Here is a 14,265-nt window from a genome sequence, read left to right on the forward strand (position 1 = left end):
CAAAATAAAATATACACCTTTGTTGATTAAAGATATTGACAGTGTCAAATCAAAAGCTTTAAAAATATTACTTTTATTTTACACCACTTTTTTGACATAATAATAATATTATTAACATGTATTTATAAAGCTCCAACATATTCTGCAGCGCTGTACAATAATATCACTTTTAGTTTCCAATGTTTTTCATAATGGACAGAATATCATATATATCCAGGATGGTCCCTACGTGGGAATAGTCTGAAGTACGTGAAAAAAAATGAAATGCATGACAGGCCGAACGCATGTAGAATGCACAGTCAAAGTGCACTCGGGGCTCCTAAATGATCATATAAACTTTATCATCATCGTTTTAGTCATCAGTGGGAAGGAAGGTCATGGTGATATTTATTGAACAAAGGGGTAATAGCAGATGGAATTGCCTTGTGTATGTCTCTAAGAAAGATAGGAAAAGAGGTGGGGACAGCATGCTATCTAGCTCTCTAGTGGTTAGAGGTGGCACAACAAATGACAACTGCATATACTGCCAATCTGAGCTGCCACCCTGCACTTCCATAGTCAGCACAGCAAGTGGATATTTTTAGCCACCCCTGGCAATCACAGGAAGATTCTGCTTGCTGTGCCTTACAGAATTTTAGGATGTGGCTGTATATAAAGTGCATGGCAGAGAGACACTTGAACCAAATTCCATGTTTTCCAATTAATATGTTTCTTTGGTTGATACGACCTTCTTCTTTTGAGGCCAGCTACAATCTTGTGACTTTTTTCTGCATTTCTGATTTAATTGTCACTGTATGCTTAGAGAGCAGGATTATGCAGAGCTGAGCACAATTAGCCTGTGCCAGTTATTTCAAAGAAAAGGAAGCTACAAATGACAGCCAGTCCTACAGCAATCATATGCACCCATGCTTCCAGACGTTTATACGTCATTAGACATAGTTATAAATTTTAGCACCCCAGGTGATTCCAGCTCAGATGCACCACAACTTGCTTTGCCTTTATGATAGAGCATATGCATTGCATCACTGCTCCCACCCTGTATATTGCTTACTGTAGGGGTCCCCAAACCTTCTTACTCGTGAGCCACAGTCAAATGTAAAACGACTTGGACAGTAACACAAGCACCATAAAGATTCATGGAGGTGCCAAGTAAGGGCTAAGATTGGCTATTAGGCAGCCTCTATGCACACTATCAGCTTACAGGAGGCTTTATTTGGTAGTAAATCTTGTTTTTATTTAACCAAAACTTGCCTCCAAGTCAGGAATTCAAAGATAACTACCTGGTTTGGGGGCACTGATAGCAACATTCAAGGGGTTAGTGAGTAACATGTTGCCCCTGAGCCAATGGTTGGGGATCACTGCTCTAGGGGTTAAGTTTCAGAGTCCATTTAGCTGTACCAAAAAATCCAGCACTCTGGATAACAGGTTGCATACCTATATAAACTAAGAAAAAAGTTTTCACTTATTCGTAAGTCCCATGAATGCTCCATTTTTTTTCATGTGGATATTTATTTCTCTTGGATGCACCAGGGCAATTTTCCCCTATATTGGGAGTGTGTTACTAGCATTTGTTTGTTAAATATATAAATATGTCTCAGGGTGTTATTTTGAAAGCTTTGGTAAGTCCCTAAGTGTAAAGCAAGATAAGGTAAAAAATAAACATGTCTATTGAACCATGATGTGCATATTCGCTAACACAAGTAACCATTTAAACCTGGAGATATATATAGTAATTCTATAGAACTGCCAAGTAAGAAATTACCTTTATATGCGACTCACCCCGATATCTGTGTTTAATATTATTTTATATTTCAAATACATGAAGCAAATTCTGTCTGATTAACATAAAATGTCTAACTCAGGGCAGAGAGAATGAAGGCAGCATTGTTTGCTTTTTACAGCCTTGCATTCACATCTCACACTTATTATTTGCAGCAGATGTGAACCAGAACAATGGAACCTCCTCTAAGGGCACGGCGGTGACTGACTCCACAAGCACAGAAGACCCCAAGAATGACTGGAAGGATGCCAACCCATCTGACTCTGCCTCTCGCCCACATCTGATCCGCCTCTTTTCCCGAGATGCACCAGGAAGAGAGGACAACACCTTCAAAGATCGGCCCTCTGAGTCAGATGAGCTTCAAACCATCCCAGAGGACAGTGCACCAACTTCACAAGACTCGGATTTGATGGCATCACAGAAACTGTCTCGGCACGGATCAAAGCAAATGGCAACAGCAAGCACCTCAGATCACTCTAGGCATGGGTATGGAGCCCATGGAAGGCACAGGGACTCGGGTCTTCTTGACTCACTGGGCAGGTTCTTTGGAGGGGAGAGAGCTGTTCCTAGGAAGGGATCAGGAAAGGTGAGCTCTGAGGAATAGAAAGGAAACTAACATGGGATTAAAGTGGAAAACAATGTATTAGGTTTGTCAAAGAAACTGTCATAGCTGCAATTGTTAGTAACTATGTAGAGCATAAGTACTGTTCATGTAAGTGGGTTATTGCTTGCTGATGCAATTTAGCTTCTAAGGCCCAGATTTTTGTTTCAGGTACAGATAAATACATATATATATATATATATGTATATGTATATTGCTGGCTTGTTTTCCTTTTTCAGAAGAGTATTGGTAAAGTTTAGCTTGGTTCCAGATGTGGCTTTAGGAACAGTCTTGTCCAACTGCATTAACTTTAAACCTCATAGACGCGATTGTGACTTCTCTGGCAATTGGCTTTGTGCGTTCATGTATTATAGATTTTATATGCTGTTTGAACCTTTCTGTCCAGAGCTGTGGAGTGCCTTATACCCTGCAACACACGCTTCAAAGCTTCAGTTATTGTTTTCCGTTTTTTAAATTATTACTGCAAAATAAACCCCAAAAAAGTAATATAACTGATAACTGACAGATAAAGATAAAATGAATGAATCAAAATGCAAAACAGTGTAACTGCACATTTTGGTTCAATAATCAGTGAAAATCAATGTTTTTGCACATTGCTCTTTCACTCAGAGTTTATGTGTCAAGCATTACATTTGGATTTAATGAGAAGTCTCTCACCCGGGCAGCCGGTATGCACAAATTGCATTGGCCTTTTTAGCTTATTGTTATGCATATGATAAAACGAAAGCATATTATCTTTATTTTTCTACGTCAAACATAATTGTGTGTAATCTTCAGTATTGTGTTCATTTAGATTAGAAGATGAGTTTTATTACAGAAAAGCAATTATATATGTATATGCCTACAACATGTAAATTGTCCATATGTATGCAAATATTTCTATTAGATACCTTTGTTTGATTTAGGAACAAGTATATGCTCCTGCCGTCGGAATCTGCTTTCGGCATTCTAGAACATTTCAACCCATTCATTTAATTAAGGTGCTTATTGTAGACTTGCTGGGATGAACTGACTCGTATATATATATACCTGCATAGACATACATTTTTGATTGTTGCTAGGCTTCCCAGTCCCACTGCCTATGATAAAACTGTTTGAATGTGGAGTATGTTTTTCTATTAAGTTTAATAAAAATAGCTAATTTATGGGACTGTGCTTTTTTATCTGCCATAATTTTCTGGGCAGCACAGTAAGTAGTAGGAGCCCTAAGAGCTCACTCGGAGCTTTCACTCTGTGATGAGGAAACCTCTGGAGCCATTACTAAACATACTGAACATGATGAAATATCATACCTGTGTGTCTTAAACTCTCCTCTTCCCAAAGCCTTTGATCGGAGACTGTTACGTGTGTTTTGGTGAGAAATCTCATGTGTAACATAAGCCTTACTGTTAGTGCTGCTAGAACTTTATCTCAGGATTCATACGGGGGGCTATAGAAGATGTGATGCCTTTTATGGGGCAGCGTAACAAGGGAAGTGAGATGTTCAGTAGCAGTTTGTGCTGCAGAGGTTTCTGTATCCTTTGGGAATTCATCAGTAACAATAATGTGCCTGGGAAATCTAGGCACCCAAAGGAATGAAACCATGGCATGTTAAGCATGTTAGTAACAGATACGGCCGTAAGAATAGAATGTTCCTTTTATTCACTCTTTGAAACTGCTAAACTGGTGATGGGGGGGTCAGAAAATTGCATGTGTTAATGTGATTTGTAATAATGGGCATTTAGCATGCACACTGAATATATAAACCCATAGAGAGCAGTTGGGGGTTTGGACTGCAAAAGTGCATCTTAAGTTTCTAAAGGTGCGCCCTCATTTGTTCATACCAACTAACCTGGCATGTTGTGGCATTTCCCTTGCTGTGTTGAAATACATTCTGCTGAGCATTTACTTTAAATTCAGCTGAATAAAACCCTGCTTTTACTGGAGAGCCAGTCGCACAGGAGTAGGATGGCAATGCCAAAACAGGGACAGGACAGCAAGCTGTAAATACTGCTTATGGCCTTTTGCCTTTTAAATATACAATAATTCTGGATTTAATTAAGTTAGTATGAATAGACTGACAGACAAAGAGTTAGTAAAGCTCTGAAAGTAACTAAACAAAGCAGATGTTGGGAGGATTATTCTAATCGATATACATGTCTATAAAGAGCTGCCAATATGTATTGTCTTAGTATATAGATATAGGTATAAAATGTATGTGTAATTCTATGTTAACACTCCAAGTGAACATATATGTAAAACCCTTTGGGCAGTCTTTCTATTGGGGCTTTGCTCTCATCTAGGGGACTTGATTGCCAAAACTGGTGTCATGTATCCTTGGTACATGTAAGTGCTGTAGTTCCTCTCTGGGCTATGTGAGAGTATGAGACACATGCAGGTTATATTAGCCCATTACTAGGCCCGGAGCTTGCTCCTCCCACACCTTAATGTGTGCATGTGGGACAGCAAAAACATTCTCTCTGCATTTTATAGATGCAGCTGCTAAAAGCAAAGAACCTCTACGGGTACATGTACATAAACGTTAAACTGTCATAGGCAAATATAAATGCAAGCATCCATAACGAGATATTGACTGGAAAACTGCAGTTTGCCTGTCTCTGTGCTATACACTGCCAGACAACCCGCTTATACCCAAGACTAGCATTAGCAGGGCATTCCAGCTGGGAATTTGGTTTGATGCCCATGTGTGTATGCTTTTCCTTCTACTGGATCTAGATTCACATGCTTTGATTTGATAATATGAATTCATTACAGCAGAACTAACATTAGATGGAGAGCTTTTATAAATATCTCACAGACAAAATCCATTAAAAACTGGACATTCTCATTGTATTTATTGCTTTCAGTGCTGCCTTTACCCTTCCCTGCTTCTAACAAGGACTCCTCAAGCGAGCGGGTCATAAAAATTCCGCAATCAGGCTCCCACAGAACTGACTTATGCAATGTAATTAGAACGTGTCCCTTGTGCAATCAAGGGCACAGCATTGTTAGCGTTATTATAGTGACCCATTCATCTCGGCACTCTTCAGTACAAGCTGTCTATTTGTTTCACTGGCTTGTTTCATCACTGACAAGTGGCACAAATATGTTCTTTAAAAAAGAGCAAATTTAGAACTGTTACCATCTGAAGCTGCCATTAGGTTGGAAAATGAATTGCCCGCCACTCTCCAGCGTACAACTTATTTTATTCATTGGGTTTCAATAGAACCTTGATAAATAAATACATAAAAAAACAGTACTTTAAAATAGAGGTTTTTGGCAAATGCAGCGTGGCATAGTCGTGAGCAATTATATTCAGGATTTTAAGACTCCAGCTAGAAGTAATTATGTTCAAGGCTACATCTAGCTGGTATTTCATTCTCTAGGAGACAAGGCACAGGGAGACTGGCAGGTTTATTTTTCCAGTGGCGATTTTAGTGGCATGGCACGTGCATCTATACTATTTCAACTGGCATGATGCTCACTCAGGAAATCTCAGCATGTTTTTCAAACACCCTTTAATATGATCTCAGGGCACTAATGAAATGAGCTCATAGTGACAAGATGACCTATACTGGAATATTAGGGAGGGACACACTGGTTGATCTTTTTAAGCTTCTGTCAAGCTTAGTTTATAAGTGTCGGGATGGACTGCTAAAATATTCTATGCTTAGCATCTATATATGTAACCAGTGCCTGGCTGGGACGATATCCCAAATGCATTATTAAACATGTTTAGTAGTCAGGACGCCTGCCAGCAGTGCTGTATTGTTGTTTTGGCACCTGGAAGTGGTGACAACTGCAAGACACACAGTTGTGCTCATTTTATGAACACTTGCCATTAACCCACAGCATCAAGTCAAACATTTGCTTTCAATTTTATACCTGCTGATTGGCTGACTGTGTAGGTGCATAATTGCTGAGTGTTCATAAATATGCCACATTGTTTTTTATAGCCCTGGGGTAGCCTACATGTATTGACCTACACAGTAACTCCTTTCTGCCCTCCCTGTAGTGGTAGGGTCTCCACTGGAACTACAGACACTGTGCACGTGAACTAGAAATTTTGCTTTGCGTTAAGGTTTCACTGTTCTGGGGCAGGCACAGGAAGCCTGGAGGGTTGCACCTACAAAAAGCGTAATGCTAGTGGCTGAGCGAGACCTTGCATGCTGAGAGTAGAGCAGTAAGGAAGGAATGCTCCCCTTCTGTCTGCATCTTACTTCCAGCATGGAAACCCAACAGCCTTTGCCTACCACTCCCAGTATCCCTAGCCTTGCTGTTAGGGGGCGCTCTTGTAGTCTCTGCAGCATCTGCAGTCTTTGGATGCTCATGACTCCTTTCTTATTTGACAAACTGCTGTGATTCCTTTGATTTACATTTCTCCACCTTTTTTTTCCTCTGGGGGAGCAAATAGCTACAGCCCCCTTCTGCCCCATGAATTGTGCGCTGTGACTGGCAGATTCCATCCCTGCCTGTGTAGGGCCCCAAATTGGCTTATTTCCACCAGAAAAGAAACCACCATGTTGGACATTAGTCTTTAGTGTTTAATATGGTATGAAATGAAATCATTTTATAACTCTTTTTATAATATGTACAGGAAAGCTTTTATGTAATGAAGATTTTATTTTATAATCCATGTACTGCTTAACCCGCCATTACATTAAACAAGCTTGTTTGAATGGTCTGCTTATAATAACATAATTAAGTAATACAGTCATTCTTCTATAACCTTACTAGATACAAAATGGAATGTGTACCAGATCTGTTTTGTTGTATGATATGTTAACATGATTAATGTTAAATTCTTCACTTTGTATGTATTGTTCTAATAAACCCTAATTGTTCCAAGCACATGGGAGAATCTTCTAGTTTTATTAATGTCTCTGGATAACTTTCTGCTAAACCTGATGAAACCATTCAGCGAGATGGAGAAATGGAATTATTAAATGTAGGTATTAAATGAAACATTCATTATTTCAGTAAAGGAAAGTTGCCCTTTAGAAAGCATTGCAGCTGTGTAGATATACAATGTAAGTCTTTCTGTGCAATTATAATTGCCTTTGTAGATGTGTGATGTTACACTGGGCTGGTTTATACTTCTAACTTTCTTGGATATGGAGGTTTAAATGAGCACTGAATTAGAAAGCAGCTGCATTTTTAGTGCCCCCTGTAGTACCTCTGTGCCAGCTCTTGTTATGGGAGTTCTGTAAATATTAGTTCTGCCACAGTCAAAAACTGGCAAATTTAATATTGGATTGAAATGCCTGAGGCACAGCATGCAAGGTGCAATTTTCTAATGTAACACTCCATATTTTTTTTCCATCATAATCCAGCATAATTCTCTGCACCATATACTACTATATATAACATTATGAAATAATATAATGTAATTAGGTTTGCTACTTTTTTGGAGACAAATCCCAACGTTATTGTTTCTGTTCTTTTCCATCCGTATTAGGTGTCTAGTCGGTAAAATCAGGGCCCCATACTATTAAGTCAGCAGGGCTCTCCCTTCTAGGGAGCACCAATTATTAACCCATTGGTCACTTGGCCATCTGTGTGGAAGGCCCAGCCACACAGCCAGGCCCATGCACAGCCACACCCCTGATCCACCCCAGCCATCCCCATTTTGCCAAAATCCCACCCCCTCCTAGCAAGCCCAGCCCCCTCTGTGGCCTGCAAATTGCACTTCTATGTCTCTTTCAACTGTCATAGGATTGGTGACATGAAATAAAGAGCTACTGTCAACATATAGGGCTACTAAGCTTGCCGTCCCAACAGGTTCAGACTGGGATTCAAAATAGTTCCTGGCATTTAGAGTACACAGAGGCCCAAACAGCCCCCAACCAGTCCAATAAATAGTGACTGTCTATGGTATATTAAAACAACCCCTCTGGCATTTGTCAGAACCCACAGATTGCCAGTCCAGGCCTGGACCACAAAACCTTCCTACCAACAAGCACTGCTATGTGGGGCTCTGGCAGTAGTCCCCTTTTTTGTACCCCTTAAGGGAGAAGGAAAGGCTAATAAAGAGTTAATCTCAAGCTGCAGGCATACCTTCAGTTCTCTCAATGGTGCCCTTAAGTCTCCCCATATTTCACCTGTTCAGATGATCAGAAGCCAAACAGGAAGAAAAAACGATGAGCTGTGTAAAGAAAGTTCCCATAATTCCTCGCTCCTGCACAGACACCCAGACCAAGTGTACATGCTCTGTTTGTAAGACTATGAGTCAGCTTTCTGCTGATTGGCTCAGATCCACATTCCTAAGGGGGGGGGGAGTGAGTTCTTAGCATTCTTGAGGGAGGGGGGAGCAGGAGAGGGGACAGGGCAGAGAGCTGTGTGACTCTGGCACATGAATTACAGACACAAGAAATCTTTTCACAGAGAAGTCAGTGCAGCATTTCTGTGAGTGCTTATGGCTGTATTTACAGGTCTGGCTTTGTAGTTTATTTAGCTATTTAATTTATTTAGTTGAGACAGATCCTTATTCTCTTCTTCCAAAAGCTGCCGATTGCCAAACAGAGGACGACACTTATGGGTTTCTACAGATTTGACCTGTTAAAGACCACGCTGTAGAACAGTACAAATTACCGGCAAAGGTGGCCATACACTGGGCGACCTACCGATAGGCACACAGCCTAAACAATTAGCAGCTCACGTTTTGTAAGCAGATTCACCCTGCAGATTCTAACATGGAACAAGAAAAGGACTGCCATCCAATGGAATCTGGGCCAGTATACCCAGCTTAGTGCTGAGTTACTCCCTGATGGACTATTGAAAGTCCTGCCTGTAGATTCCCTAGGCCAAGTAACCGCTCATACACCCACCACTAACCACAGCTGAGTAACCTGGAACTGCTGGGAGATTATTATATATAATACTGCATTTAGGATCATAGTGTGTGATATAGTGCCATACCTTTGCCATTCCTGCCTACCTTCTGACAGCTCGTGACTATGTAGAATAAAAATAAAGGTGAGTAGCTCTCTAGCAGCTTTCTTCATCTGAGACCATGCAGAGTTTGTATCAGAAGGCAAACACAGTAACATACTAATTAAAAATATAGAGTAATAATAATCAAGTATAAATTAATAATGGGGAACACAACCAACAACCTTAATTGCATCAGCTTTCTACGCAACTTGCTATTTTACAGAAATTGACTATTTTCAACCTTTCCTTTTAAATCTTATTACTACTGAAAAGCAGTGTCCACCTGGTAGTTTGTAATTTCTGCACTACTGGTTCTGACTCTTAAAACAAGGCAGTAGCCACCAGATAATTAACCAGGCTGAAGCAGAACTGACACTGCTAAGCTGATTCAAGAGTCAGAACCAGAGAACTGAAACAGAGAAACAAGTACTGCTTTGTATTGTCTCAGAATATTACTCACTACATTACACTACAAGTTAACTAATTGCCCAAGATATAGGGGCTCATTTACACGCACAGATGCAGTGGGCAATGACTTGCACCTAAAACCACTTTCATAGAAGGTACTTGCAACAAAATGTGCTATTTGCACTTCCATACAGTTGCGCTCTGCGGCACGTAGTCCTTCCTGCCTTCCACACCGAATCGGGTGCAGCTGCACCTTTTGACGCAGGGGATCAGTGGAGCTACCCCCACCTCCTGACCAAGGTGCAGCTTTAGGTTTCCTTTCGCAACCTGTGTCAACAGACGCAGCACACTTGCACCTAAAGAATTGGGCACAGGTGTCACTCGCAGGCTGAACACCAGAAATTATGCCAAATTATGCCAAACGATGCTTGCATTCTGAGAAAAAAAGCATAGCTATTGCGCTAAAATATTGCACTTTGCCCCACTGACAAGTGTTGGTCTACAAAGCTCAGTAAAATGGAGCACATCTCAGCACACAGGACAGCCATAGGGGACGCAACTCAAGGAATTTCTGTACCTAAAACAGGTACTGGAGATGACACCAATGTGCACCAAAGGCAGGGGCTAAAGCCTTCGTCATTCAGGTATGTGAAATATTTCTACAGATATTACTGCCCGGTAGGGTGTATGTATGGGTGTCATATTTTTAGACCCATGTAAATGTACATACCGTATGACTGATGCATAGACACAGAGTGGGAAAACTGTCATCTAAGGAGCCCCTGCCCCTCACTTGCTAAGAATGTCAATTTTGCATTTCTATGTTTAAGGGTTTATATTTCCTAACAATCTAACAGATTCTACACCACAGCAACCAAAATATTGCTTGTTGCTCTATGTTCCTGCGGAATGTTATTAAGTGTAATATTGTATGAGAGGTATAAGGCTTATTCATAAATATTAAAACATCTGGCCTCTGAAACCTTCATTGAGCTTTTTCTAGTGCTATAATAGTAAATGGCTAAATGTGAATGTTGATAGCACTGGGCCATTAAGTCACTGATATTCCTGTTTTTATTATTAAATACAGCTTTTACTCTTTTTTAACTATTGACGGCTGAGCATGCTGGGAGTAGTCCTTCCCATGTTCTCATAATGGAATCAGTGCAGCTCCAATTGTTTACTTGATGGAAACCTTGGGGTGCATAAATTTGGGGTACGCTGCACTCCCAATCTTAGATCTATACTTTATATGGAGTATGGCGGTGGCCTAACTCAGTTGGGTGTTTCAAAATGTGCCCTAGGATATCAGGTGCTTTATTCCACATAAAGGATTCGTTCATTATTACCATCTTTATTCTTATGCAGCTCTCTAAATGGCAGGATTAAGTAATGTCGATTTTAGTTCATCGGGTTCATGTATTTCAAGATTTCTTTTTCAAAACATGTAAGTCCATGTAGTGCTTTCTCTCATCCCCCCAGCTCTGGCTCTGAGCCACCTTAATCAAGATTTAATAGTAGTGGTCTCCCCAAGTGCCCTTTTCATTACGGCAGAAATCACTTAAATGCTTGGATTATAGATGCAAATTACAAGGTATTATTATCTTAAGGAAAGGTCAAACAGTCCCCATGTTAAGCATGAAAAGCAAAACAACCTCTCCTTAAATAGCTCTTATCTCCAAGTGAGGTATCCTTTCCCTTAATTAGAGGGCACACAGATTCTACTAAAGTGAATTACATTTGAATTTCTAGCTTTGTGTCCGCTAAATATTCACTCACTATTCCATACTTATCTGCAAAGTCCCTACCTGGAAGAATGGTGCTGAGATTTCTGTTTCCTGTGGACAGCTGGCCATACACGTTCTGATTTTTTTTGTCGTACGATGAACATTTGGATATCGTATGTTCTAATGTAAACAATCTAAAACTAACATTCAGATGGCCTTCTTGTGTTGGTGAGTTTTCCCAGGAAAGAAACGTGAAATGCATAAACTATTATGGAACTAAAACCCAGAAATTCCATTGAAACTGTTGTCTCTGCATATTTCTCTAATAATAGTTGCAGAGACATAACAGCAGAAAAGAAAACTGTGCCAAAGACACATATTACACTGCAGTGGGTAAAGCACTATAAATTCTCACATATTCCTTCTTTTTATCAAGAAAAATTAGCCCTCTGGATAGTTTCAACTCTTTCAGCTTTTTTCTGATTGAATCCAGACCCCTGAACTATTTACACCCCATCCTAATAAACATTAATTACATTTATTATCTTCACAAGTTATCACTATCTATCTGTATCTTCCTAATTTATTGCTTGTGAACACTTCTCTCTGATCTAACAGTATAAATGCCATTCCAGCTGTCATTTTACTTTGCCTGATGAAGGGAGCTCCGACAGCTTGCAATGTATTTTTATTGTTAGCCAATATAGGTACCATTTCTACAATACTTTTGTATTTGTGTTTTTTATTTATTATTTTTGCTACTGGCTAACATGGTAGTACAGTTTTTGGTTTGTGATTAATCTTTTACATTGAGATACAGCACTGGTAGGAAATATTTATACCTTTACTTCTTAATATCTCCATTAAACAAATACAAGTGGAAATAGGAAAACACAAAGAAAAAAGTACAGTTATCCTTTAACCAAAGGAAAAAAAATCTGAATAGAATAATCTTCCTGCCCCCAGATATAACTCCTAAGGACATTCACCTTCTGGGCAACCTTCTAACGACATAATAATGCTTATTAACATCTGCTTCTGTTCTCTTTGAGTTGGTTCACGCTCTTTATCTCTGCCGCTCACATCTAAATTATGAAAGCTGACACTGCAACAATGTTCAAAGGACAATTCTGTAACCTGATCAAAATTTGTCCTCTGTTTCTGTTGATCTACAGCAGCTGCATGGCAGCCAATAGCAGGGCTCTCCAAATCCATAGCCCTCAAATAACCTTTATTATCAGGTTTAGAAAAATTGTCATTCTTGCCTAAAAATTGTCTCCTGCAGCTAAAGGACAAGTACAGCAAACATATCTGCCCATTAAAATAACAGAAATCATAACTTTAAAAAGAAAAGGTTGTTTCCAATACTGAAATATTAAAGCGGTTGTTACCTTTAAGATAACTTAGTATGATGTACAGAGTAACATTCTGAGACAATTTTCAACTGGTTTTAATTTGTTATTATTTGTATTTTTTTAAATTATTTCACTTTTTGTTCCAGTTTGGAATTTCAGCAGCTATCTGGTTGCTAGGATCCAAATTACCTTGGTAACCAGGGAGTGGTGTGAATGAGAGACTGGAATATGAATAGGGGAGGGACTGAATAGAAACATAAGTAATAAAAAGTAACAATAACTATATAACTGTAGACCCCCAAGAAGGCAAATTGTCAATTTTTTAACATTCTGCTAAATGTTACCTTAAAGGTGAACTTAAAACTACAGCTTACAATTTAATTATTATTGCTTTTTAATGACTTATCTTTCTATTCATTCCCCTTTCAATTCATATTCCAGTCTCTCATTTAAACCACTTCCTGGTTGCCTGGGTAAACAAAACTGACTATAGAGCTTCTGAACAAAAAGCTAAATTACCAAAAAACCACAAAAAATAAAAAATGAAAAACAATTGCAAATTGTCTCAGAATATCAATGTCTAAACCATGCTAAAAGTTAGTTTAAATATGCACATTTCCAACCCATTAGACTGTAGCATTACAGAGTGGACCTCCCAATATTAGGTCTATTTATGAAGCTGATAAAGATTATGGATTTACCTCTGCTCATTACAGTACAATCAGTTGTAATCAATCAGCAACAGTCATCGGTATGTATTACATCAGGAGCTGCCCAATAATGAATTGGATCAATTCTTTAGGATCAATTGAATTTTGGACAGTTACCTAATCCACTGGAGAAGATTAAGAATATTAAAAATATAAAATTGCCCGTAGCCATCATGGGATCAATACCTCAGACTAGTCAATGTTTTAGAGAGGTTTGAGGGAGAGGTTTTGGTCAAACTCTGGTCTAACTGATAGGATAATTTGATCATATCAAAGCATGAATGTATTATACAGCATTTCCATTCTTACTACCTCTGGATATTGGGGGGCAGTCCCGTCTGCTATATGCACCAAGATATATACGCACAGCCAAAATAAAATGAATACAATATTTTTAATTATCAAGTTTTTCAGTAAAAGGAATCTGTTTTCTAATGCAAAGGGTTATAATAGAAACGTGTTCTGTTGCTCTTCTACAATTAAAATGTAAGTATGCTCTAGGTCTCATAACCCACAGCAGCCAATCAGATGTTGGCTTTCAAACCACTGTCCAGTAAATGCTATTTGTCTAATGGTTGCTGTAGGTTACTAGACCTGATGCTAAGATTGACACTAACTGCTGCAAGCATCTTGTTTATAAACTGCTATTAGGGGTTTCCGTGTCACATTTCATCAGATTAACACATTTATAAGTCAGGTATAAATGTATCTACTAATATAGTTTGAAAGAGGGGGACCCCTGCAATGAAGG

General features: G+C 39.2%; 1 protein-coding gene across 1 annotated transcript in view; it reads left to right on the forward strand.

The window, feature by feature from the left end:
• Positions 1 to 7,232, forward strand: part of mbp (myelin basic protein) — a 91,317-nt gene extending 84,085 nt beyond the window's left edge. Inside the window, exon 4 of the mRNA NM_001016592.3 lies at positions 1,936 to 7,232. Coding sequence (NP_001016592.1) covers positions 1,936 to 2,384 — 449 coding nt within the window. The 3' untranslated portion in view covers positions 2,385 to 7,232. The remainder of the gene's footprint in view (positions 1 to 1,935) is intronic.
• The last annotated feature ends 7,033 nt before the right edge of the window (positions 7,233 to 14,265 follow it).

Source organism: Xenopus tropicalis, chromosome 6 (assembly GCF_000004195.4).
Source record: "Xenopus tropicalis strain Nigerian chromosome 6, UCB_Xtro_10.0, whole genome shotgun sequence".
Lineage (NCBI taxonomy): Eukaryota > Metazoa > Chordata > Amphibia > Anura > Pipidae > Xenopus > Xenopus tropicalis.